The sequence below is a fragment of the Chiloscyllium plagiosum genome, chromosome 7 (genome assembly GCF_004010195.1).
Source record: "Chiloscyllium plagiosum isolate BGI_BamShark_2017 chromosome 7, ASM401019v2, whole genome shotgun sequence".
NCBI lineage: Eukaryota > Metazoa > Chordata > Chondrichthyes > Orectolobiformes > Hemiscylliidae > Chiloscyllium > Chiloscyllium plagiosum.
Genome location: NC_057716.1, coordinates 53,829,748 through 53,856,512, shown reverse-complemented (window position 1 = coordinate 53,856,512; position 26,765 = coordinate 53,829,748). Strand labels below are relative to the sequence as shown.

The window sequence follows — 26,765 nt, the reverse complement described above, 5'->3', positions numbered from 1 at the left end:
ACGCTTAATACTGTTTAGTTAGGGGTTAATACCTTAGTCTTTTTTACAAGGTTTATCCTCACAATGCTTTCAATTTCTTTTGATACAAGATAGTACTGTATCTGTTGATCATTTATGGAGTATTCACCAATGCTCAAATGTTGCTTTTCTATTTAAATGACTAAATTCCACTCTTGATTAGATCATGCCCAATATAAAACTGTGCAATGCAAGTACAGTGTCCAGTCATCAAATGAATACAAAAAAACAAACTGCCTCAACAGTTTATGGCAAGCTATTCCACATGCATCATTCCTTATCTCCACCAAACAACAAGCATCTCCACTCATTTTTCTTGGCTTCAACAGTTTCATGTCAAATGTAAAACAGTTTAGAGATCACACTTACTTAATTTTAGCTTACAACTTTGTTAAAATTTATTGTATATAATAAAACTTAACAGTTATGTCATGTCAACAATTACACTGCAGCAACATTGTGCTGTGTAGCTTGAGAGGAAATTTTACATTTAGGCACTTATCTTGGGCTGAATACATCTGCTAGCCCACACAGATTGCCTGTGATTCCTCCTCTTGTCATCATCCCTGTTTCCAACAGCATGCCAGTCTGGTAGTTACGTGGTAACAAACAAAGCATTCGTCATGCAGACATCATTCAAACGCACCCATACTCTCAACACTTTCCTTCTCCATCACAATGCCAATTCAGTGCTATTCACTGAACGCAAGTTTTGTTCATCAAAACGTCTTCTCACACTTCTTCTCAATGCATCTGCACGCCTGTACGGTTGGTTCCTAAGATCTGTGTAAAAATGAAGTTAATGTTAAGATTATGTAAAAGCAATGAAGAAAAGATCTACCTTAGTGAGAAGACGATCTCGCAAAGCAGCTTGTGTGCAGTGAGCAATCCCAGAAGGTATTTCAAAAGAGACAGTATTCAGAAATGAGCAACTCCTATTATCCTATATTTGCCTTAAATGCTATTTATCTCAGGTGTTTTATTTTCATCTCAGTGCCATCATTTATTCACGTAGATTATTTAAAGTAATAACCAATCCTGGAAAAACAGACCATAAAGTGTACAAGAATTCAGCAAAGTTGTCTTATGGTTCAGTAAATAGAGAAATTAAAAAATGGTGACTTTTCAGTAGTTAATTAAAAATAACCATTTCCACCTGGTTTTTCAATATATTGCACTCATTCAGCCATTCGTGTTCTGCTTCGACCACCTCATCGTGCTCACTCTATCTGCTGATCACTCGACTGCCAGTAGTAGAGGATGTGCTTTTAAGACATTAGGGTGCTTACTTGATGTCTCTGCTGCAAGGGTTAACTGCAGTGCTGTCCCTGAACTATCGTCATCTCCACAAAGGACAAAGCCTAACTGAAACACTAGAAGAGGTCATGCAAACAAGCCTCGAAGAGCAAAAGCTCTTTTTGAGGCTTTACATAGCTACTGAGTTGTTAGCATGGTGGCAGAAGAGTGCTTTCCATCCCCGTAATTTACTGATTGTGATATATTTTCATAATCTTCACCACCACTACCAATGATGCCTTTCCAAATTGCAATCCTGCTGTGTTTTGCTTCCTTCTCCATGGCAAACATGATCTGCAATCCTCCTGCCTGTGTCTTTTCTCAGGTATTGTGTGGGGAGAAAGTGAGGACTGCAGATGCTGGAGATCAGAGCTGAAAATGTGTTGCTGGAAAAGCGCAGCAGGTCAGGCAGCATCCAAGGAACAGGAGAATCGACATTTCAGGCATAACCCCTTCTTCAGATGCATTGAGAAGAAGTGTGAGAAGACGTTTTGATTCCTGAAGAAGGGCTTATGCCCGAAACGTCGATTCTCCTGTTCCTTGGATACTGCCTGACCTGCTGCGCTTTTCCAGCAACACATTTTCAGCTCAGGTATTGTGTGTCTTCTTCTCCAGCACGGACAATAGAGAAATGCCAGCAATTAATTTATCTAAACAGTTGCACATATTGGATGCTGGCATATGCTTGGCAACACCATGGTTTTAAGTCTTGCTGAGGAATTAGTGCCTTGGCCACACATTTATCCCATGTTTAGGTGCAACATGCACCTTCAGGTATATCTACTGGAGATGGAATACCCAGAGGGCTGTTATAAGGATCTGGCCTTGCACTTCGTTGCCAGGACAAACAAAGGCAATAAACCTTTTGCAGCACTGAACCCAGTTCCTCATTACATTTGCAGCAAGTTTGGTCCATGCCATGTTTGTTTGGAAGGTGCCTTGTGCTGCCATCCTCCTGAAAGAAGATCTTTTCCTGCCCCTTAAGGTGGATCTCAAAGAACTGAAGGATAATCTAATCCTGAATGCTAAGCCTCTGCCTTTCTCCTTCCATCACAAGTGTATCTGTCCTTTCAGTCAAATAGCAGCATATTAATGGTTACCATGCTGTGTTTAAAAATGGCCTGCACTTGTGTTACTGCACAATTCACAGTTCAGCTAATTTTCAGGACACTTCTGAAAATTTGGGGCTCTGGATGCAACTCACCAACCTCACCCAAAGGGGTAATGATACCTAGAAATAGTAGCAAAATCAGCTTCTTGATCAGGTGTTTTCTCGAACTTCTGGCAAAGACAGGTGAACTTTCACAGAAACTAACATCTAAACAGCCGCAGTCCATTAATACTACTCACGACTCCATGTGAAAGAAAACCTAATCCATATAAATATTAATTTTCTCCAATAATTACAAACTGCTAAAAGTCTAACTTTCTGCATTATCATAAGGATATTTTACAGGTGTCTGCCAAAGTATAGCTGTAGCAAGAAAAAGCGATGCTTGCCAGCTCTGTGCGTCCTCCACCACCGCTGTGTAAGAAACATTCCTTACCCTCGAGGGACAATTTGGAAATTTAGTGATATTATTCTTCTTTAGAGCTAAACAGAAAAAACACAAAGGATGGTTAAATTTTTAGAGAGAGAGGGAAAAAATAACTCTAATTCTAATGTTCCAGATTTCCAATGCAGGTTAGCCATTGCAGTAGAATAGCTGCTGAAGGAGAGGTTAGAATAGATTTTACAGTTGTTGCAGAAACAGCAGAAGCAGAGAAGGCAGAGTCCACGTTCACAATTCAGTTCAGTTGAAACAAATTCACAAGCTGCTTTGAAGACTGACTTCAACAAGACAAGACATGACATAACACTATGCAACAGAGTTACACAGAGATCATCATAATTTCCAAATTGGTAAAAAGTAACATTACAGAGTTTCATTCAATGATCATTGAAAATTGGTAAGATCACCAAAATGTTTTTTTAATGAGAAATCAGTTAGAATAGAATGTAAATTTGAGATGGACATGCTGTATTAGATGAAATGCTTTAATGATCATGTTTAGTTTTGATTTTGACTAGAAGTCATTCAATGCAAGCATTTTGATTGAATTCATTCATTGTGCAAATGCACGTTAACATATAAGCCAGAAAAACAACAGCATATGCTGAGAAATTACCATAGCTTAAGTCATGTATGTAGTTAAAATGACTCGAGTCAGAATAGTCCGCAAGCAAGCAAGATTATTTTAAAATACTTTCCGATTCATGCACTGATTAAATCCACAAATAATACTTTCATGCAGAGCAATAATACCATCTCCATTCATAGCACCAAACATTTCATTAACATTATCAGCTGGGTTACAGTAAAAACAAAAAGCTCGAGCATGGTGTAGCAATGAAGTAATGTAAAAGAACAACAGCCAATACAATAATACCATACCAATGCATTGAAAACAGCCAGAATGCACAACAAAGTCAGTGACTTTAAAACATGCAGCCTTAATGGAAATGAGCCAAAACAAGCCCAAAATGTAACATATCCTAATGCTTTGAGGTACTTCATGTGGCCAGAAAAGAAATGGAGTAAGTATTTTATTTTTTTAAAAAAGCAACCTTTAAGACCTTCAGTTGTTAAAATGTAATATTTTAGTAATGGGAATCTTCAGAGGAAGCTGATTCACAGAAGAACCGAGAGCCACGTTTGGCTGTTCGGGCTGTAAAGGGCACGGTCTTCAGCACTGCATGGAAGATAACAGCCAAACAAGACAAAGAGGAAACAGTAAGAAGTAAACAAGCTAACGTACTAGTAAATGGTTAGTTGACAACTAACTTGAGATACAGCTACTTCAGACATTTAAAAACAAAAATAGATTTTGTTAAAAAGCATTGAGAAAAATCAATTCATGAAATTTGTAAATATCATATTGACAAGTTATGAATTAGCATCCATTTTGAAGAGTTAACATAAAGCAAACATTACAGTATTACATCATGCATTTATTAAAATAAGCAGTTAAAAAACTTAAGACAACAAAATTACCTGGTGTTAGGCTAAGATATTAATTGCAAGAAGGAATACAGCAAATGTTAAAAGTATATGGGATATTATTAACTTTTGATAATAATGGTGTAAAACAAGCAATATCAAACTCCGTCATGACACTTGGTAGTGAGCTATCCAATGTCATCCATTTTACACTATTGGGAAAAAGTTAAAATAACCTAGTACACTTAACTGCAATCTGCAATTAAATTCTAAAGCGCTATGTTCACTTCAGTGTACACCCCTTCCTTGTTTGTGAAACTTTTAAATTAAAAAGTGGAGTGTGATGTGAAGCTATTCTCTTACTGACAGTTACAGAATTACTCCAATTTATAAGGATGTCTGAAATTTTACACATTTTGTCAAAAGAATTGATTGCACTCCATGTGTGTATATTCTAGACCAATTCTGAATGCAATCAACAATTAGGACAGATGCACACTGAGATACAAAGGCAAGGGCCCTTACACTTTAGTTATTTACTTCCATTAGGAGATTAAACACATGCTTGAACACAATAACCTCAGCGTTTTTCAAGTTAAATCTTTCCTCCTCTGAGTCTGAAGATCAGGAGCCCTTCATCAACCACTCATTACTGATGAAGGTCTCCTGCCTGAAATGTCGATTCTCCTGCTCCTTGGATGCTGCCTGACCTGCTGTGCTTTTCCAGCTCCACACTCTCGACACTGATCTCCAGCATCTGCAGACTTCACTTTCTCCTAGTATCACTGTGGAACTACAGGAATGAAATCATCGTTGAAGAATTGTCCTGGAGGGGACTCTTGACTGCTAGCATCAAACACTGTTAGTGAAGTCCTGGCACTGGATCAGTTACTTCCTACCCCAATTGAAGTGTTTTAGGTCTGCTGTGTACTCATTTCTATCAGACACAAAGGTATACAGTCTTGTCCATCATTCATCCAGCTTGATGTGGACCAGAACGTGCAACACTTCTTGATCACGAGAAATGATTTCCTTATATAAATTTTACTCCGTTTACCATTAAGGATACCTCCCACTGTCAAAATAAAATGGGTCACTGGCAAATTGTGAGAATGCTACTGGCTAGGATCATCCTGCCCTCCTGGATGATACAAGATAGGCAAGTAGTCATGGGGATAGAAAGGGAAAACGAACACACAAGACAATAATGCCATTTACCATGTTTTCCTGAAGTGCAGATATCAGGTACTCTTTGCTGGAAAATTTATGTTTCTACGTTTTGCATCACTGTAGATGGGCTTGTATTTGCTTGCACAGGAACACGGAGGAGAATCAAAAGTTTCGGTAAAGTTTGGTCTCATTTTTGATGGCGAGATTGACTCTCCTTACCTGTAATGATATCCTCAATGGCACCATCTTTTCCTTCATAGACCTGTCTGTGCTCTCTAACTTGTTTCCTTCTCAGCTCTGCAATTAACTCCTGCTGTTGTCTCTTGGTTTTATGCGACGGGGACTGAAATTTAATTAAACAACAGTATTAGAAACAAACTACATAAAAATGGGGGTGACGTTTCCACTACTTTTACTAATATACTAGATTTTCCAGTATATTACATGAATTTGTAAGTTTAACATTAATAAACGGACTAGCAGAATAGCCTATGCTGCTTGAACAGTAATCTAGAGACCTAGATTAATGATCCAGAGGCATAAGATTACATCACATCAGAAGAACTGGAAAACTTAATTCAGTTTATTAACTAAATAGAATTCAAAAACAAGTATCATTAAAAATGACCATGATCTACCAGACTGTAATAAAGATTCATCTCGTATGCAAATGTTTAGGTAAGGAAATCTAGCAAAGAAAATCTGCCATCCTTATCTTTACACTGCACTATACGGGAATCCAGATGCACAGCAATGTGCTTCTCTCTTAAGTAACTTCGGAAAATGGCTTTACAAGCCATTCCTTTACACCAGAATGTTAACTAGGGTGGCCTGTTATCAACCTGGATCTTGGATATGAAGAAAATAATATTATATTCAGTCACTAAGTTCCTTGGCACTAACAGTGGGGTCTTTGAAACACAAACTTTGAAAAGCAGTTGGACACAGTCTTAAAGAATCATAATTTACAGTCAATGCCTCCAACTGCTTTGTCACCATTCCTGCATATATTAGCGTAAAAAGCTTGATACAGACTAAATGTGCTGAAAGGTCTCTTCTGGGCTGTATGACAATGACTCAGTATGATCTGTTCTATCACCAAAAGGTGGTACACAATCAGAAGGCAGATGCCTTGAAATCCTCACTGTGGAATTGTATGAACGATAGTTGCATGATAGGAAAACTAGCCAATCCCAGGATGTAACACAAGTTAGCAAAGGTCAAAGCATTGCTAACTTCAGCCGGACTTCACGTAAGCTAAGTCCACATAAATTCTTTAGCCTCAGCAGAGCTGGGCAGTGTTTGATTAGCTGGCTCCACATAAATTCTGGGATACTGACTAAGCCTAAAGAAGGACATTCCACTAATCCTCTGAGCCCCCAACAAGGACGAGATTATGAGGTAACGTGTGTGCCACAAGGTTTGGGAAGTCAATATGATAAACCTTGGAAGTAATAACAGACCATAGATAATTCAATGTACTGGTTTAATGGATGACTAACCTCCAGTAATAGCTATTGATAGATTTGATAAGTTTTAAGTATAAAGATTCCTGCTTTTCTCTCTGTAAGTGTGAACTTGTGGAGGAGACTCAGAACTCAGGTCAGCTCACTCTCGTTTCCAAGTTCAGCCACAGTGCATGCAGTTTCTTTGCTAATAAAGACAGATTATTTTGATGGAACAAGTAGTGTTGAATTTTTGTTGAGTTTTGTTTAGCTTTCACAGTCCTTTAGCCATTTTCAATACCTGATTCCATGATGTCTCACAGCACCAGATCACAGATTGCGAAGAAACTACCTACTGATTACCTTCTACTCTCTCTCAGCTGATCAATCAGTTCTCCTCTCTGGTGAGCAGCATTTCTAAAGCACCAAAGCAGAAAATATACTCTGGTAGTCCCAAAAATGGCAACCATCCTTCACCATGCTGACCACATCTTCGTGGACAAAGCTGCCAGACTGGACCTGCAATAGGTGGTCAGAGAACCAACATAAGGGGTAAATCCACTTGAGTTGAAAAGTGTGGTGCTGGAAAAACACAGCAGGCCAGGCAGCATCCGAGGAGCAGGAGAATCGACGTTTTGGGCATAAGCCCTTCTTCAGGAATCATGATTCCTGAAGAAGGGCTTATGCCCGAAACGTCAATTCTCCTGCTCCTCGGATGCTTCCTGGCCTGCCGTGTTTTTCCAGCACCACACTTTTCAACTCTGGTCTGAACCATTGCAGTCCTCACTTTCTCCTAATAAATCCACTTGACCTAATTCTCATCAATCTACCAGTCGCAGATGCATCTGTCAATACAAGTGTTAGTAAAAGTGACTGTCCTTGTTGAGACAAAATCCTGTTTTCACATTTAGGATACTATCTCGTGTTGCACAGCTCAGACACCATCCTAATTAGGATAGATATACAACAGATCTCTTAGGTGGGTGGAAGCATACCGAGCACAAAGGAAGATGGCTGTCATTTTGGAGGTCAGTCATCTCAGCCGCAGTACAACATTGCTGGAGTTCCTCAGGGAACCACCTTCATCTACTTCAGTGACGTGCCTGACACGACAGGCATAACCACTGCCAACAACTTAGTCCATCCACTATTATTTTTCATTGAGACAGTGTTATGATCATCAAATCTTCCACCACAGATACTCTCAGGTGGGAGTGGGGAAGGCAGGACAGGGAGGGAGGGAGGTCAACTGCACCTGCCATATGTATACCAATGCTATATGAACAAGTTAGAGGTGAGATACACTGGAGTGAATGATTCTTCCTCTGACTTAGTACACCTTTTTCATTATCCATCGGACAGGAGCAAGAGGTGCAATGGAATAATCTACTTACTGAGGTGAGTGCATCTCAACAGCACTCAAAAAGCTCTATACCATCAAAGACAAAGTAGTGCTTGACTGACACCCCATCAAACACCTTAAACATTCACTCCCTCCACTACCAGTAGGGGTGGCAACAGTTTCTGTATTATCCAAGACACACGGAGCATCTCAAAGTTCTTTTAACAGCACTTCCCAAACCTGTGACCTCTGTCACCTGAGGGGATAAGGACAACAGGCTTCTTGCCAGCTCCATTCCAAGTTACATACTATCTTGACTTTGAAATAGATCACTATTCCTTCCCAGTCACTGTATCAGAATCCAGGAACCCCCTTTCTAACAGCATTGTGTGTGTTCATACACCACATGACTGCTGCGATTCAATCAGAAGGAGCACCACCACCATCACCAAGGACATTAAGGAAAAGGTAACAAATTTTGGCCCGGTCAGAGATGTCCTCAGTCCATGATGCAATAAGGGCAAATTGTGAATCATGGCCTCAGCCAACATGACTTTACCTTATCATCCTGTTGTTCCAACGCGCTTTCCTGTTCAAGGATTTTATTCAAAAGTGCCTGCTCCTGTTTCTTCCGTAGCTCATTGTCCTGATCAGCTTGCTATTAAAAAAGATCCACAGGTTGATTTCTATTTTTTCATCTTGCTCCCTACAATCACATCTTAATCGCCAGCTAACAGGGTGACTGAGTAGTTACGATATTCACAGTCTTGAATAGTCCCTGGCCACAGAGTAGCGCTATTGAAATCTTTGAACTGGAATTGTTGATTTTGCTCTCTCCTGTCACCAGCCCCACTGCTTGCTACCCAGAGTAAATAAATACCATTTCACAGTAAGATCAATGCTCCAGTTTAAATTACATTGTTAGATTAGATGATTTTGACTTTAAAGTATTTGCCCTCAGATTTCCTAGCCTTAACTCGTTTATATATAAATTAAGAATTACAAAGTGGCCCAGGAAATCAACAAAAATTAAAACATGTTCTTTACTACGTTTGGGATATTATGATGCAACTCCACCTCTTTGTGGAGCTTTTTTTGTTGGACAGTAAGATGATATAATTTACCCTAAGGTCTATTTGAGACACGCCACCTCAGAATCTTTACCACCTATATTGAAGGTAATCAATTCATAACTTTTTATCACCTTCACTTTAAACTAGGAAGGATTGATAAAAACACAGCACTGTTAAAACGGTAATGTTAGAAAACTGGCACAATGCGTTTGAAAGTATGATTGCAATCATTTAACAACAAACATGTTAGTGTCATATCCACAATTCATTAAAATTCTTGCAGGATTCTTTGGGATGGTGAACGCATGAAACGCTCTTACCCTGTATGACTTCACAAATCTCACAATTACAGGGAAGAAGACTGAAGGAGGGGTTGTCTTTGTATTCTCGCCGAAGTATTTAACCACCTCATCAAAGGCATCCTGTATATAACATAAAACGTGAAACATTAGAACTAAAATAGCAAAACTTCTAAAAGTGCATAGTGAATAAAGTTAAAATATTTAAGTATGAATGGTGTTTTATTGATATATCCAATTTAATATTTCAAACATTTAATCCCATTTACTTCACCTGAAGAATTTTTAAAGTACAGATATGTAGTTATCTTTTACTGCAGAATTATAGACAGTGAATGGAAACCAATGTGTTCTAAGTTTAAAACCTCCAAGCTAAATATGTTAGACAACTGCCAATCTAAACCATCTGAGTTTTGTTTTTGTACATGCAGAGAAATACATCTCAAATAAGCTGAAGTAGAGAGATTGGAATAAAAATGGAAAATAAGCTAAGAATCTACAACAAAACCATTCCATTAAAGCTAACATTTTGTCATGATCACATATATGTTATATAAAAGAAACTATACACTTCAAGCAGTAGTGTAAAATGAATACAAAATCTCTGTTCATATCAGAATTACTTTAGAAACATTATCCTTTTAGTTTAATTATGTAACATAAATTAGGGATGTTATTTATTATTTTCTTCACATTTTGATGCATTTCTCATTTTAAGATGTCAGCCTTGGCTCCGTAGTAGTAATTGTGTCTCCAATTCAGAAGATAAGAGATTCGGAACTCCAGTGGAATACTCAGAGAATTCTGCATTGTCAGAATTTTCAGATGGAATTGTAACCCAAAGGCTCATCTATTCTTTCAACTTGATCTTTAGGATTCTGTAACATTATTCAATTGTCAGAAAAGTTTTTGTATTCTGCTGACCAGCATTTTTTGCTCGAACACCCTTAAACCAGTTCATTGTCATTTATCTTATTGGTTTGTTGGACTTCAATCTGTATGAATTGTTTGCCATTTTTTGTCTACCTCTGATCACTGGTGACACTTCAAGCCCTTTATTAAATAAACAGTGGGACTGATTATATGATGAAATGCACTACATAAATGAAAAAAAAATCATTATTTATCTGAATGCAAACTGCCCTTAAAGCCACTCTTACATAGTTTTGTTGCATTTGGTTTATTTGTATGCATTTCCCAGATCCCCAAAATGTTTAACTTCAAACCTCAAATATAACGCAGATACGCGCAAATCTTCTACAGATGGCAGTGAAAATTTAACAATGCCAATACTTCCCTAATTCATCGAATTCTGCATTAATTGTTTTTAAAAAAAAAACACACATAACAATGGTGATTGTTTTTACCATCTTTCTTAAGGTAGATCAAATAAATCTACCTTGTAAAATTACAGCAGTCAGTTCATCCTAAACGCATCTTTAGTAAGCAAACACTACAGAAGACCATTTTTAAGCAGATGGTGGTTCAGCCTGATGCAGTTTCCAAATATTTTATATTAGATTACCTACAGTGTGGAAACAGGCCCTTTGGCCCACTCCGACCCTCTGAAGAGTAACTCACCCAAACCCTTTTCCCTCTGACTAATGCACCTAACACTATTAAGCAATTTAGTATGGCCAATTCATCTGACCGGCACATCTTTGGATTGTGGGAGGAAACCGGAGAACCTGGAGGAAACCCATGCAGACACGGGGAGAATGTGCAAACTCCACACAGAGAGTCGCCCGAAGCTGGAATCGAACCTGGGACCCTGGTGCTGTGAGGCCACAGTGCTAACCACTGAGCCACCGTGCCGCCCTAATGACTGATTTTTCCACATTTATTGAAAATATTTCCAGAATTAATAAGTACAAACCATCTAGATTTAAATCCATCTTATAAATAAGGTTACACAAGCAATGAGCTCTCTCTCCTTTTTAAACATTGCAACAGGAACTGTGTTAAAAGACAATAACCATGAATCGTCTCCAGGTTACTTGGATACAGTTAATCGCATGAAACAAAACCTTATCTAAATAGAGGTACCCTTCATTGCACAGAGCCATCTGGTGTTTATAAAAGAGATTACGGTTTCAAGGCAAGGGTGTGTTTGAGCTACTGCTTTAAGTGCCTTCCTGTGCAGTCAGTGGTAGCCAGTTAAAAACATTTCATTGAAACTGGGTGTAGGCACACCCAGTGCTGTCAGGAGGGTGTTCTAGCATTTTGATCCAGGAATGTAGATACAGTTCTAAGTCAGGATGGTATATCACTCAGTGAAGTTGAAAGTGCTGGTGTCCATGTGCTGTGTATGGTCCTTTCTGGTGGTGGAAGATTTCACAAGGTGGTGGTGTGTTGGAAGAGTCTTGGGATGTTCCTGCGGTGCATTGTACAGATGGTACACCCTGCTGCCTCCCTGCGGAGGTGAATAGAATGAACATTGAAGGTGACAGAGAGGATTTAATCATGTAGACTGTTATACCTATCCAAGCAAGTGGACAGTATGCCAGCACACCCATGACTTGTATTTTGTTTGTGGTGGACAGTCACTGGGGAGACAGGTGAGTTACTCACCATTGAATTCCAGCCTCTGAACATCTCTTGTAGCCACAGTATTTATATGGCTAGTCCAGCTCAGTTTCTGATCAGTGGTAATTCCCAAGTTGTTGATAATGGGGATTCACCTGTAGTAATGTCAGCGCATGTCATGAGCAATGGTTAGTTTCCCACTTATATAGTGTGAATGTTACTTCCAAATTATCAGCCCAAGCTTGGATGTTGCCCAGGTATTGTTGCACATGGAAACAAACTGCTTCAGTATCTGAGGAACTATAAATAGTATTGAACATTGTGCACATCCTTACTTCTGGGATGGAAGGTCATTGATGAAGCAACTGAAGAAAGTTGGGACAAGGACACTATACTGAGGAACATCTGCAGAGATGTCTGGGACTAAGATGATTGACTTCCAACAACCACGGTCATATTCACTTTTATTAATTATGACTATGACTCCAACTAGCAGCTTCCCCCCTTACCAAAACACCCAGTGGAGATTGTTCCCAAATGACTGTAGCTTTTGAGAAAAATTTGATACCACATCTATTGAAATGTTGCCTTGATGTCAAGAGCAGTCACTCTTATCTTATGATGCTGAGTATACCACGAAATAATGTGAGATGGAGCAGCTTGAAAAGTACATAGGGACAGGAGGAAGCCATTCAGCCCCTTGAGCCTGTTCCACCATTCAATAAGATCATGGCTGATCTGTGGTATAACTCCATATACCTTCCTTTGGTCTTATTCCCTTTGCTTAGAAAAAAAAACTATCTCAGAGTTAAAATTAACAACTGATCTTTATCCACTGCCGTTTGTGGAAGAGAGTTCCAAACCTCTGTCACCGTGTGTGTGTGTGAAAGTACTTCCCAAAATTACCTGGAAGTTACGCCAGACTGTTCCAGAGCAGTGTGCTCTAGTTCTAGAATTCCCAACCAGTGGAAATAGTTTACCTTTATCTAATCTGTCATTTCATGGTAACATCTTGAACACTTTGATCACATCACCTCGAGAGAAAACAAGCCTAATTTGTATAGTCTTTCCTCATAACTTAACCTTAGTTAGGGACTTGAGTAACTTAAATAGGGGCTTAATCTTGCAGAGGTAACAGAAGTCTTGTCTCTAGTGTGGTTAGTGAGGTGAAAGAAGATGCTGCTTCAGCAGGTAAAGGGACAAGATTCCACTTTGTCCGTTAAGTGGTTGCCATGTTAGCTATCATCCCAATTACAAGAGATCATTAACATGGGACAATAAAACAATAACACTCTGGGTAAAAAAAGCTGGAATCTCAATCCACCCATGGCTAATGAGGTGGCAATAGCGATAGTGCACTGTTACCTGTACCAGGATTGCTTTAGGCAAGAGTAAAAGTTGCCATTCTGAGCTTTAGTACCTATTGTATAAGACAGCTTAACTTTGTAGCAATCCTTTATTTTGCTACTGTTACAATCACTGTTGCTGTTAGATGACTAAATTCTTTGAAAGTGATGTTTGGGCTTATTCCTCAAATGGCCATTTTCGGATAGCACAGTCTGGAAATGAAACGGCAGCCCTTGATTTTCAATCATTTTCATCAATGGATGAAGAACTAGGTGCTATAACCTTACAAATTCCTAGGCAGTAGCTCCTCACTGGGAAATATTAGAGATAACAACAGGAAAAGATACTGGCAACATGACAAGTACGCAAAGACGTTCAGTGAGTGGCATTGAGAGCAATAAATCATATCACAAAAAGTTAATGGGACTGACGTGCTGGGTGTTGCACATTAATGTTCATGATTATGAGACTCAAATGCCATCATTGAATGGAGAGAAGGATTTTTCTGAGTTGAACTCCAGTTTTATTCAAATTAAGGAAAACAGGATTAGATCCACACTGTATAAAAGATAATATTTAGATTAATATTGTATAAGAGTTATTAAAATGTTTCAGCTTAAGTGGGTACTCGAGGCAGCACAGGATATTTTATCACACAACTTTGTCATCAGGCATCAGAAAGTTGAACTGTTAATGGCTCGCACTTTTATGCTTTGACCATCAAAAGTGAAGATAACTATAGTAAAAAATTCTTGCCTGTGATATTTTTGCATCCTCCTGCAATTTTTTCAGTTTTCCTTCATTGGCATTAAGAAATTCTTTTAGCACAACGTTATGCTCATGCATCGTATACTCTCGCTTTGTGAGGTCCATGCCTCTTTGGAGCTCTTTAACATCCAGTAAGACATTCTCAAGGGACACTAGTTAAAACACCAAAATGAGACAGAATCAACACTGCAACAATGGCTCAAAATGTTATTCATTGAATCAAATGTTGATAAATATATTTTGGTTACAAATGATGATGCTTGGATCAATATCACTTAAAGCTACAAATAAAAATAACTTCAAAAGTTTGTGGAACATCCAAGATATTAGTCCATTTTCCCTACCAACAAAAAAATAAGCTTTCTCAAAACAAATTTTTTTGACAAAATTCCAAGTGAAAAGATTTTTAAATGATTTTCCTCCAAATTTAACCTTATCTCTTTTAGGTCTAATTTTTGTCTTCTCGTTCATTCTAAAAAAAATCTGAAATGCACTTGGAGAAAAGAAGTTTGTAAAATCAACAAGAAAACTGACTTCAAGAATATTTCCTTGTCATGCAATAAGCATGCCATCTCTATGTCACAGCAAGCATCAGGAGGTGGAGAAGTCAATGTTTTGGGTGTAACACATCTTCAGGATTCCAGTCCTGAAGAAGGGTTACATCCAAAATGTTGACTTCTCCACTTCCAGATGCTGCCTGGCTTGCGGTGTTCTTCCAGCCTCCTGCTTGTCTACCTTGGATTCCAGCACCTGCAGTTTTTTTTGTCTCTTTATGTCACAACAATACAATTCGTCTTCAATATTAAGAATTGCAATATTCTGACTTATACAATATTGTCTATTTTTGGGGCTGTCATTGTGTTATAATGCAAGAGACACAATGTAAATTTCCATGTCTTCCCAGGCAGCGAATGATCTTGTGATCAAAATGAAGCAATGGCCAAACAAATTCCTTCCTAAGGAAGGGAAAGGACAAAAAAAAAGAATCCAACTGTCAGGATATAGCTAGCTCTGTCTTCTCTTTTGCACATTCAAAAGGCTAGTTCAAAACCTCTGTTGGTGAAGGTCTGGGAACAATTCATTTTACTACCTACATCTGTAGAAAGCAAGAGAACACATAATTTAACAGAAACATTCCTCAGTACCTGCAGCTGCTTTCTCCACATAGTGGAGCTCATTGTAGAAGAGGGATACATCAGGATACTTCTCCTTGATAACATTTGCAATGTAATGTAACAAGGTCTGTTTGCGATCTGTTGACTTTGTGTCTAAAAGCTGCCAAAAGAAAATAATAAATGAAATAATTATGCTTAAATCATTTAATATATTGATTAATCTTACAAGCCATTAAAATTTGAAAACATTTTCATCTTTAAGTTTTATAATTATTAATTTATAATATAAGTCTCTTACCAGGTCTAAACTCTGCAGTTTAAATCCATATACTGCTCCCCTCTTACTGCTGTTCATGTAGTTGCCTAGAGCCAATATTATCTACAGAAGGACAGAAGAATTAAGTTACCAATCTGACAGATCTGGACAAGTAGGAAACTTTGATTTATTGCAATGACTTGCTGGTGATATTATTGTGAAGAATTAACATTTCTGTACACCTGGCAATAACCACCATTCTATATTCAGGTTATGACAAACAGGTTTATATTAATGTTTCAGAATTTTAACACTAACTTCACAGCTGCTACACTATTGTTATTGGCCTTACCTGTCCAAATTCATCCAATCTTTTAACACAGGATATTTTCAGATGCTGAAACTTCCTTCTTAATTATGTAAGATATAATAGTGATTTTAGCACTGCCTCAATGTAGGATTTAAATTCACTTCCAACGAAATACAAATCAATCACTCTGTCACTTGGTGACTACTGGCACTCCTACGCCATCACTAGTGAATTTCTCTTGACATTGTTCATGCGAGTTAGCAGAAGTTCCAACTTCGAAAGTGGGGATGAGAATCAGTGAAATAGTTGACAGTGGCAAAACTTATGTTAGCTGTGAAAATTTTGAGTCAATATAAACTCTGACAGCTTGTTGAATACATCTAAAACGTACTTAAAGGCAAGTCTTTTAATATATATTATTACACGAGCCCGCATAACTTTCCTGAGTGGTCTGGCCTTGGCGGGCACGGATGTTCAGCTACAAAGGTGGAATGACGTTAAAAGTGACCATATGCTTTTAAATCTTGCACAAACGCTCCTTACGGAATAGTTTGTTTTATGCAAAGGCTAATGATCGGTAGCTACTTGTAAGTTCTTTACTGAAGAAGTGGAGGGGAAGTGGCTTTGGGAACAACTAATATTAAAGAAAAATGCTGCCATGCTAGACATCTGAAGTAAAAACAGAAATTGCTGGAGAAAGAGAGCAGCTGTGGCAGCATCTGCAGAGAAAGAAAGAGGGTTAATATTTCAAGTCCAGTAGGAATGCTTTGTAACCAGAAATGACTGTGGCCGAGATATTTAAAGTGAAACTGTGGTGTTGAATATATCATCATATTCACCAACACCTGGTGGGACATGATTACATGCTCACTATCTATGTAAGAAAGATGTTGCCTGAGTTAGTTGGAGAATCACACATAGATAAGTCAGCCAGAAGTTCTCACTAACCTTCCCATTCCCACTACATAGAAAGGTCTGTTGAACATCGCCTGGCTCATTGTAAGTCAGGTTCTGGATTAGTGATGCTGGAAGAGCACAGCAGTTCAGGCAGCATCCAAAGAGCAGTGAAATCAACGTTTCGGGCAAAAGCCCTTCATCAGGAATAAAGGCAGAGAGCCTCCACGATTCAGGCTCTCTGCCTTTATTCCTGATGAAGGGCTTTTGCCCGAAACGTCGATTTCGCTGCTCCTTGGATGCTGCCTGAACTGCTGTGCTCTTCCAGCACCACTAATCCAGAATCTGGTTTCCAGCATCTGCAGTCATTGTTTTTACCTCATTGTAAGTCAGGAGCTTTCAAGGACTCTGTGGTGATTGGCTCCAAGAGCCCAGAATAATAGGCTAAGATAAAAATGTTGGCTCCCAGGTTCTCTGTCTGGAAGAAGACAGTGTCCATCCAATTCTCATGGGATGATATGAAGAAGCTAACCCATCGAGCCTGGGAGTAGAACAGAGTGTGAGAAGTGCCAGTGGCTCACGCAAAGGGTTGGTAAGCAGTCCTACAAGAATATGAATGATGTCCTCCACTCCATCAGGCTTATTCTTTTCTCTGGTACCTCATCATCACAGGGGCACCCAATCTCATTGTGTCACTGCACAAGAATCACCCAAACAGTTACAGCTTGCAGGCCCTGGCAGGACATGCATGATGTGTACTCAAGGGCTCACACCCACTTCATCCTTTCAACTATACCAACCCTTTCTGGACACTGCTTCCTGCTCACATGATTCTGCATGTTCTCAAATTACTTTTGTATCCTGCTTTTGTGTGCGAGTGCACCTGGTGTCGGAGGAAGCACAAATGGGTCAGTCAACAACATTGCAATCTGTTCTTCTCAGATCAGTATGAAGGTAAAACTTGGTTTGCAAGGACTTTTCTGCATCTTCCCCAATTAATTGTTCCTCTTCTTCAGGCATGAGCATCACTGAGCACCCAGGTTCAGTGCATAGGTCACAACCTGAGGTCTTCTGCACCAGCACCACCTCTGAGGAGGAAGCCTGTGAATCTTCAGGGGTTACACCACCAAAGTTACTCACCTACACGCTCAACAAGCACAGTGATGGTCAACTTGTCAGGTACTCGATCTAGACACAATGTGACGAAAACTGATACATGTCTGCAAATGGAGGAGGAAGAAATGCCCTGTGGGCGGCACGGTGGCAAGCACTGCTGCCTCACAGCGTCAGAGACCCGGGTTCAATTCCCGCCTCAGGCGACTGACTGTGTGGAGTTTGCACGTTCTCCCCGTGTCTGCGTGGGTTTCCTTCGGGTGCTCCAGTTTCCTCCCACAGTCCAAAGATGTGCAGGTCAGGTGAATTTGCTATGCTAAATTGCCCGTAGTGTTAGGTAAGGGGTAAATGTAGGGGTATGGGTGGGTTACGCTTCGGCGGGTTAGTGTGGACTTGTTGGGCCGAAGGGCCTGTTTCCACACTGTAATGTAATCTAATCTAAAATCTCGGACTCTTAAAGGACTGCCAGAGACCAGGCACCTGTGCTGCCCCATGCAAAAAATGTGCCTTTGTATTTGGCCATAAGTCAAATGCTGAAAATGTGTTGCTGGAAAAGCGCAGCAGGTCAGGCAGCATCCAAGGAGCTGGATGTTTTGGGCATGAGCCCTTCTTCAGGAAGAAGGAAGAGCCCTCCTGAAGAAGGGCTCATGCCCGAAACGTCGATTCTCCTGCTCCTTGGATGCTGCCTGACCTGCTGCGCTTTTCCAGCAACACATTTTCAGCTCTGATCTCCAGCATCTGCAGTCCTCACTTTCTCCCATAAGTCAAATGGTCAACCTAGAGAGATAGACAGGCATGCCTAGGTCCTCAATGCACCAGAACAAAAAGGTAGATTCCATCCATCTTCTGTCTACTGTGATTTCTCCAGCATGCGAGTCCCTGGTTGTCTCCATGGAAAAGCTGGTAGCTATTTTGAAGGTTCGATCTCCAGCATCTGCAGTCCTCACTTTCTCCCATAAATGGTCAACCTAGAGAGATAGACAGGCATGCCTAGGTCCTCAATGCACCAGAACAAAAAGGTGGATTCCATCCATCTTCTGTCTACTGTGATTTCTCCAGCATGCGAGTCCCTGGTTGTCTCCATGGAAAAGCTGGTAGCTATTTTGAAGGTTCAGGTACAGCAGAACACTCAATGGCTTCTGAAATATGCTCAGACCTACTCTCTATTCCACTAGCCATGAGTGCACAGCATCAATGGAAAGGCATTGGGGGAAACAAAGGCGAAAGTGAGGACTGCAGATGCTGGAGATCAGAGTAGAGAGTGTGGTGCTAGAAAAGCACAGCAGGTCAGGCAGAATCGGAGGAGCAGGAGAATTGACGATTTGGGCAAAAGCCCTTCATCAGGCAGATGACTGTATTCCAGGTGCTCCTTCTTTGCAAGGAGACAGGGTGGTGCCAGCATACCGAGAGTTAAGAACACCAGAAGTTTCTTTTCAAAGAGTCCTTACAGTGCACAAACAGGCCATTTGGCCCAACAAGTCCACACCTACCCTCCGAAAAGCATCTCACCCAGAATAAGCTCCCCACCCTGTCCCTGTAACCCTACATTCCGCATGGCTAATCCACCTAATCTACAAATCCCTGGACACTATGGGCAATTTAGCATGACCAATCCACCTCGCCTGCACATTTTTGGACTGTGGGAGGAAACCAATACGGACATGGGGGGAATGTGCAAACTCCACAGACTGCTCAGGATACTGCAGAATTGCCCTACCCCTCCACCTCCCTTCAGCCAGTGACCCCACTGCCTCCAGGGATTAAGGTCAAAAAGGGTGCCACTACACCTATATAAAACACTCCTAGCAGGCTAGGGCCCTTGAGGACTGGAGTATGCCTGCCAATGTCTTCAAATTCAACATTATGTACCAGTCAGCAGCTCCGCTACCTCCACTGGGGAAGTATCCCCCCACTAGACATGGTGGGAATTTTAGGGGACGGAGTGGGTAGAGGAGGAGGGAACCCTTGTAAGGGCACATCATTATCATGGTTGTCCATTCATTTCTATACTGCCATATGCGTGTATGAAATGAGCTGCTAAAGGAAGTGGTGGAGGCTGATACAATTACAACACTTAAAAGGCATCTGGATGGGTATATGGATACGAAGGCTTTAAAGGGATATGGGCCAGGTGCTGGCAAATGGGACTAGATTAGCTTTGGATATCTGGTCCAACTCGTCCATGCTGACCAAAGTTTCTGTGCTGTACATTTCTATGAGTATATACTCACTTGTACCATTTCAATGTTTGTTGTAGTCTTATTGTTTTAACAGAATCCGAAAAAGGTATTTGAACTGAAAGATGTAAAGCATCTTCGTCAATGAAATGATGTGATACATTTCAATCATGCACTTTCAAATCTCTTTAATAATCAGCAAAGTGGGTATCAAGAGTTCACCTCATCCATCTAGCAACCACACGTCTGTAAATTGGAGGATTAGGAATTGGAGTTTGTGTGCAACAGATGTACCTCCGGCACATGGAAGGTGATTTAAGGTCATGGGAGATATCGGAACCTTGGTTGTCCCATTTTTAAACCCTATACATGCACTTTTTAAGTGTTGGCAAAATCTGACATGTATCTATTGGCTCCAGGAGGGAAGGTCTGTCTGGAGTTAACATGACACAAAATATTTAAGGTTGCAAGGTGGGCAATAACCATATCAAAGGTCAATGTCTCATAATTATGGAGCTGAGTGGAGGGAACAGCCCAGGCTAGCAGAAGCAGTGTCAGTAAAGATACTCGAGGCAAGGGTACAATGAAAGCTCATTGCATTCTACAGCAGTGCAGCTATAAAGTGCAAGGCAAATAAAGAGTAGTCTCAGGATGTGGCACAAGTCGGTGATAGTTACATGACAGTGAATTCCCCGATGTGATTCTTTTACACAAGGATCATTTTAGCACAAACATCCGGGACTGCAGGGTTGTGGAAGTCCTTACTGTATCACAGCTGCATCCGCACTAATTTTAATCCAAGGCAAGGCTTGTTCTCGCACTTCAGCTTTCACAGATGAAGGAATTTCAGAAAGAATTCCAACATTTTATTGCACAGATCAATCAAGTTGAACAACAACTTAATCCCTGAGTAATGTTGCACACAGCAAGCACAGCGTTGACGGCCAACCGTATAAATGAAATGATCAGAAACAGGAGATGTCTTAATTTGACTCAGTCATCCAGCCAACAGGTGGCGATAAGTTAGTTGCTGGCCTCCAGGCTCAGGAGCATTGCCATGGATTCCTCCCCAAGGTTCAATTCTGATTCATCTGAGGATGCTAACATTCATCTTCCTCCTCAGAACTTTCCTCTTCCTCCTGCATCTCCTCCTCAGCCAACACATGCACCTCCTTTGATGACTGAGACCATGGAAGACTGCACGGAGGCCAAAGAGCAAAGTCAAGAGATGCACACTCGGTTTGTGTGGTGGAGTTTCTGACAAGTTGGACATTTCAAATGGGCAGAGATTAATTGGGTAAGGGGAAGCTAATTCCAGTCAGTTGTGTAATTAATAAAATGCAATTACATGCAGATAAACTTTTTGCCACCTGACAGTAAGAAAGTCATTCCGCCGTCTGAGGAGAGAGGACGGTTCAATGGCTAGAATCTGAGTTTTGGACTCTTGCTGATTTAGCTCATCATGTTGCTGTTATTCTTACCACCTCAGCGAGTGGAAAGTCAAGAGAGGAACGGTTAGGATTCTGAAGCATGATGTGGTGGAATATGATAAAAGCAAACCAAATGTGTCATTTTATGCATTAAAAGTCTTAGAAATGGCATGCATTTCCTTCAAGTACTGCACTTATTTCCCTAAACTTTACCCCACATCTCACTTTCACAATGGCACCCTTATTGCTCTTACTCAGTGTAATTTCCAAACTCATTATTAGCAACGTTTAGATCAGAGTGGTGCTGGAAAAGCACAGCAGGAAAATCGACGTTTCAGGCAAAAGTCCTTCATCAGGAATAAAGGTCGATTTTCCTGCTCCTCGGATGCTGCCTGACCTGCTGTGCTTTTCCAGCACCACTCTGATCTAAACGCTGGTTTCAAGCATTTGCAGTCCTCACTCTTGCCTCATGATTAGCAACACCAGGGCAGATCTGTTTAATACGGATATATACCTTTCAGATTTTAATACATAACTTTTACAAGAATAATTTGAAAGTAACCCCAGTTGCGAGAATACTGTTGTTTTATTTATGTTCTATGTATTTTTATGCTGTCAGACATTAAGATAATTGCAACTTACCTCCAGAATTTTCTTCAATTTTTGAGATGCTTTTATTGATACAGATGCAGCTATTATAGCGTGGAGTTGCTAAAGCAGAAAGAAAGAAAGCTAATGATTAACTGTTTAGAAAATGAGCTGCATTCTTAATAATTCTGATATTTAGCAAGCTTTACATAGAGAAGTTCACTTTAGCAAAGTAGCTGTTTCAAGCAGGAAAATTAAGTAATACAGAACAGAAAAGTCAGAAATTCAATTTGTACCAAATCATTTGGCCTTAGCCATGGTGGAGGCATGATATCTGATAAGGTAGCCTTTCCCATTTGCCATCCAAAGATGTATGTTGGTACTTGCTAATGACAGAATTAGTCTCATTTGTTATGCCTTCCAATTACATTACAACATTCACTTCAGTGAAAAAACACAGAACCTAAACAGTACAGTACAGGAAGAGATTCTTTGGTCTACCATGTCTACGTCAACCATGATGCCATTCTAAACTAATTCCATCTGCCTGCACATGGTGTATATCCCTTATACTTCCTGCCTGTCCATATGTATGTCTAAATGCCTCCTAATGATTGTTACCGTAGCTGCTTATACCACCAACCCTGGCAGTGTATTTTAATCACTTATCACCCTCTGGGTAAAACATTTTACTCACAGATGTCTTTTAAACTTTTCCCCTCTCACTTTCAAACAGTGTCCCCTAATATTTGACATTTCCACCCCAGGTAAAAGACTCTAACTATCCACCCTATTCATGCCTCTTCTAATTTTATATACTTTGATCAGGTCATCCCTCAGCCTTTGACATGCTAGCAAAAACAATCTAAATTTGTCCAACCGCTCTTCTAACTAAATGTACTCCAATCCAGGCAACATTCTGGCAAACCTCTTTTGCACCCTCTCGAAATCCTTCACATCCTTCCTATAGTGTGGTGACCAGAATACTTATAATACTTTAAATGTAGCCTAACTAAAAATGCCTTACACAGCTAAAACATGATTTGCCAACTTTTATACTCAATATCCTGACCGATGAAGGCAAGCATGCCGTATTCCTTTTTTACCACCTTATCCATTTGTGTTGCCAGTTTCAGGGTGCTATGGACTTGCAGCCCAAGCTCCCTCTGTATATCAATGTTCCCAAGGGTCCTGCTATTTACTGAATACTTCCCTTTTGCATTTAATCTTCCAAAATGCATTACCTCTCACTTGTTTGGATTCAACTCCATCGGTCATTTCTCTGTCCAACTTTCCAACTGATCTATATCCTGCTGTATTCCGATAACCTTCCTCACTAGCCACAACTTCACCAATTTTTGTGTTGTCTACAAACTTACTAATCAGCCCACCTACATTTCATCCGAGTCATTTATATATATTATCAACAACAAAGGTCTCAGCACTGTTCTTTGGGGAACACCACTGATCACATACCTGCAGTCATTCCTCCACAACCACCTCTCTGTATTGACCAAGCTAATTTAGTATCCTACTTGCTAATTCACCATAAATCCCATGTGACTTAATCTTCTGAAACAGCCTACCATGAACAGCCTTGTCAAATATCCATATGGACAACATCCACTGCCCTACCCTCAATCATCTTTGTTATTTCCTCAAAAAACTCAAATTTGAGAGACATGACTTCCCCTGCATAAAGCCATGCTGACATCCCAAATAAGTCCATTCTTTACCACATGCAAATACATCCTGTCTCTAAGAATCTTCTCCAATAATGTCCCCACCACTGATGTAAGTCTAACTACAGTTTCCCTTCTTAAACAAATGGGCAACATTGGCTATTTGCCAATCTTCTGGGTTCTTGCCTATGGCTAAAGAGGATAAAAAGATCTCTGTTAAGGCCCCAGCAATCTCTTCCCTTGCCTCCTTCAGGATCCTGGCATAGATCCCATCAGGCCCTGGCGATCTATCTACTTTAAACTTTTTCAAGCCACTTAACACCTCCACCTTCATAATATTTACATGCCTTAGAATATTAACCCCTCCCTATTCTTACCATCATCCCTGTCCCTCTCCACAGTGGTGAATACCAATGTGAAGTACTCATTAAAAGGACCTCACCCACTTCCTCTGGCTTCATGCATATATTTCCTCCTGTGTCCTTGAGTGGAGCTACCCTTTCCCAAGCTACACTTTCGCATGATTTGCAGCTTGACCAATTCAAGCTTCAGCAGTATTTATTTAGTATTTGCATTGTTTCAGAGTCAAGCAAAAGCCTCGTTGGTGTCAGAAGGATTTCTTTGAGCATGCTTTCAAGTTGAGTCAATATCTGGACTGCATGAAAGCTGCAGCAGATTGTCTTGGTGATCCTACTAGTGATGGGTTGCTGCACAGAGGCCTCTACCAGACGAAGTGGTTTTGAAAATGTCCACTATCACCATGGGACAAGCAGCAGGTTCGATAAAGAGAATGTAGTTTCTGACGGATACTTTCTCCTGAAATACCTCCTGTCATAGGTCCTAAGATGGTACTCCTTGTTATGGTGGGTTTAACATGAGGAAATATGAAGTGCTAGTGGGGTCAGGAGGTAGTTGAAAAAGGCCAGACCTAGGTTGGAGTAGAGTTTCTCCAGTAGCTTGTACGTTACATTTGCCATTTTCAAAGCCAGAATGCAAAATTGTTCACTATGGAGTATCAGGGAAGGTAATTTAGGTGAAGAATATCTGTGATGGTGCACTTAACTTAGTTAAGTTGCATATAAATAGTTTGATGTGGGTAGTTTGATATTATACTAGTGTGTCGTATTCCGCAGTTCAATACATGAAAAGTCCTCAGGATTTTGGCCTGTAATCCTGTACTGGCCAGTTTCCTGCTGTGGTTGCGGTTGTTTATTGTTGTTTTAATTTTTTTGGCAGTCTTGAACAGGTGCTGTTTGCATATGACGGTTCAGTCAAGAGAGCAATCTTGATAAAATAGGGTGATGTTCCAGCCTTGAGCTATTCAATGAGATCATGGCTGATCTGTGACCTAACTCCATATACCTACCTTGGATCCATATCCTTTAATACCTTTGCTTAACAAAAATTTGTTTACCTCCGATTTAAAACTAACAACTGATCTAGGTAGATCTAAGCATAAGTAAACCTCAGAAACTGGTTTAAGGTTAGAGTTATGGCCAAGACAGACCCCTCGAGTAGCCCATTCATCTATTTCCTCCAGGCGCCAGTCATAACTGAAGTGCCATACCAATACATAACTGTAGAGGTTCAAACATACAACTGTCCTGAACAAAAAAACATTAATTTGGGAAACATTAAGACTTCCTTTCTTCTCCAAAGCCTTTGTAAGCTTGGAGATGGAGTTGGTAGTTTTAAATGTATAGATGTGATAGCTGTGTTTTTTCTTTCTCAAAGGTGATTGCAGAAAAAGGATGTTAGAGAACACCCTAAAGAAGAGACAATTTACAATATTAGCCAGCACGATTACCAAGATGGGGAGTTGCATAACTAGCAGCGTGGTTGTGATAGTGTTGAGAAAATGCGAGTGGTCAAATGGATTAGATGAGACCAGGAGGGACATGGATGAATTCAAAGAGAAACGTGGGAGCAGCAATAAATCTTGCAGCCAATCAAACTTTAGACTGTCATGGAGTCAAGTACTTACCGGTGTCAGCATCTGAACGCTCTCTGTAAAGTTTCCAATGAAAGCCATAATGGTCATTCTCTGCATCAGTCTTTCAACCTTACTGAACTGCACCATAAACCGGTCTTCATCTGTTAGATTCTCCAATGGTTTTCTCTCTCTTTCATACTGTCTGAGAACCTTAACTTCATTTTCTGTTGGTAAGAACCTCATTAGGCACTCAACAAAGTCTACAGGTAATGTTTTCAAGTCAAACCTAATAGAAATAAAAAAAGTTCCAACACAAATTAGGATAAGGGCATATTTTCTTTCAGAAAAAGAATACTTCTAATACATAAGGATAAATAACATATCATGCTATCATCATTAAAAAGTCACTTTTATTTACTTGTTGTTAAGTTTGAACATACTACTGACAGATTCTGTCCAATTTTAAATCTCTCTCTCATCTGTCCTGTTCTATGGACACTGATTCCTCGTTAGGGTGGTTTTCTTTCCCACATCTCTTTACTGAATAAACTTGTTGGATCACTGAAAGAATTGATCAGGTTTGTAGTTCTATGCTTTCACCCTTCCCCCTTTCTTAGATCGTGGTGTTAAATCTGCAAACTTTTAATCTGCAGATACTACTCCAAAGTCCATGGAATTTTGAAAGATGACCACCAATACTTGCACTATTTTTATAGCCACATCTTTCAACAATCTGGAAAATAGATCACCAGGTAGTTGTCAACTTGCATCCCTGCTTATTTCTCTGATACTACATTTTTACTAGTATTTGACTTATTTTCTATTTCTTTATTTCCCATCATAAATTCTCTTGTCTCTGCCTGTAAAGTATCCACATTTACCTTTTTGTTAACATTTCCTTTTTACATTCCTATAGAAAATTTTTCATCTGTTCGTATGTTCACAATGCAAACTTGCTAGCATACATTCATTTTCTATTCTCCCTACTGTTGTCAACTACTT

The 26,765-nt window shown here is 40.0% G+C and overlaps 1 protein-coding gene across 12 annotated transcripts in view; it reads right to left on the bottom strand.

The window, feature by feature from the left end:
* Positions 1 to 391: 391 nt before the first annotated feature.
* Positions 392 to 26,765, bottom strand: part of LOC122551601 (formin-like protein 2) — a 263,974-nt gene continuing 237,600 nt past the window's right edge. For 4 of the 12 annotated variants that reach the window (XM_043693748.1, XM_043693753.1, XM_043693757.1 and 1 more), the window contains 9 exons: positions 25,815 to 26,049; positions 22,203 to 22,271; positions 15,679 to 15,759; positions 15,411 to 15,540; positions 14,254 to 14,417; positions 9,646 to 9,747; positions 8,812 to 8,910; positions 5,685 to 5,808; positions 392 to 801 (listed from right to left, as the gene is read on the bottom strand). In XM_043693748.1, the coding sequence (XP_043549683.1) occupies positions 692 to 801; positions 5,685 to 5,808; positions 8,812 to 8,910; positions 9,646 to 9,747; positions 14,254 to 14,417; positions 15,411 to 15,540; positions 15,679 to 15,759; positions 22,203 to 22,271; positions 25,815 to 26,049 (1,114 nt within the window). In that variant the 3' untranslated portion in view covers positions 392 to 691. Of the gene's footprint in view, positions 802 to 2,814; positions 2,909 to 3,922; positions 4,048 to 5,684; positions 5,809 to 8,811; positions 8,911 to 9,645; positions 9,748 to 14,253; positions 14,418 to 15,410; positions 15,541 to 15,678; positions 15,760 to 22,202; positions 22,272 to 25,814; positions 26,050 to 26,765 lie in introns of those variants that run through there. The other 8 variants (XR_006312144.1, XR_006312146.1, XM_043693749.1 and 5 more) reach the window with 6 other exon arrangements.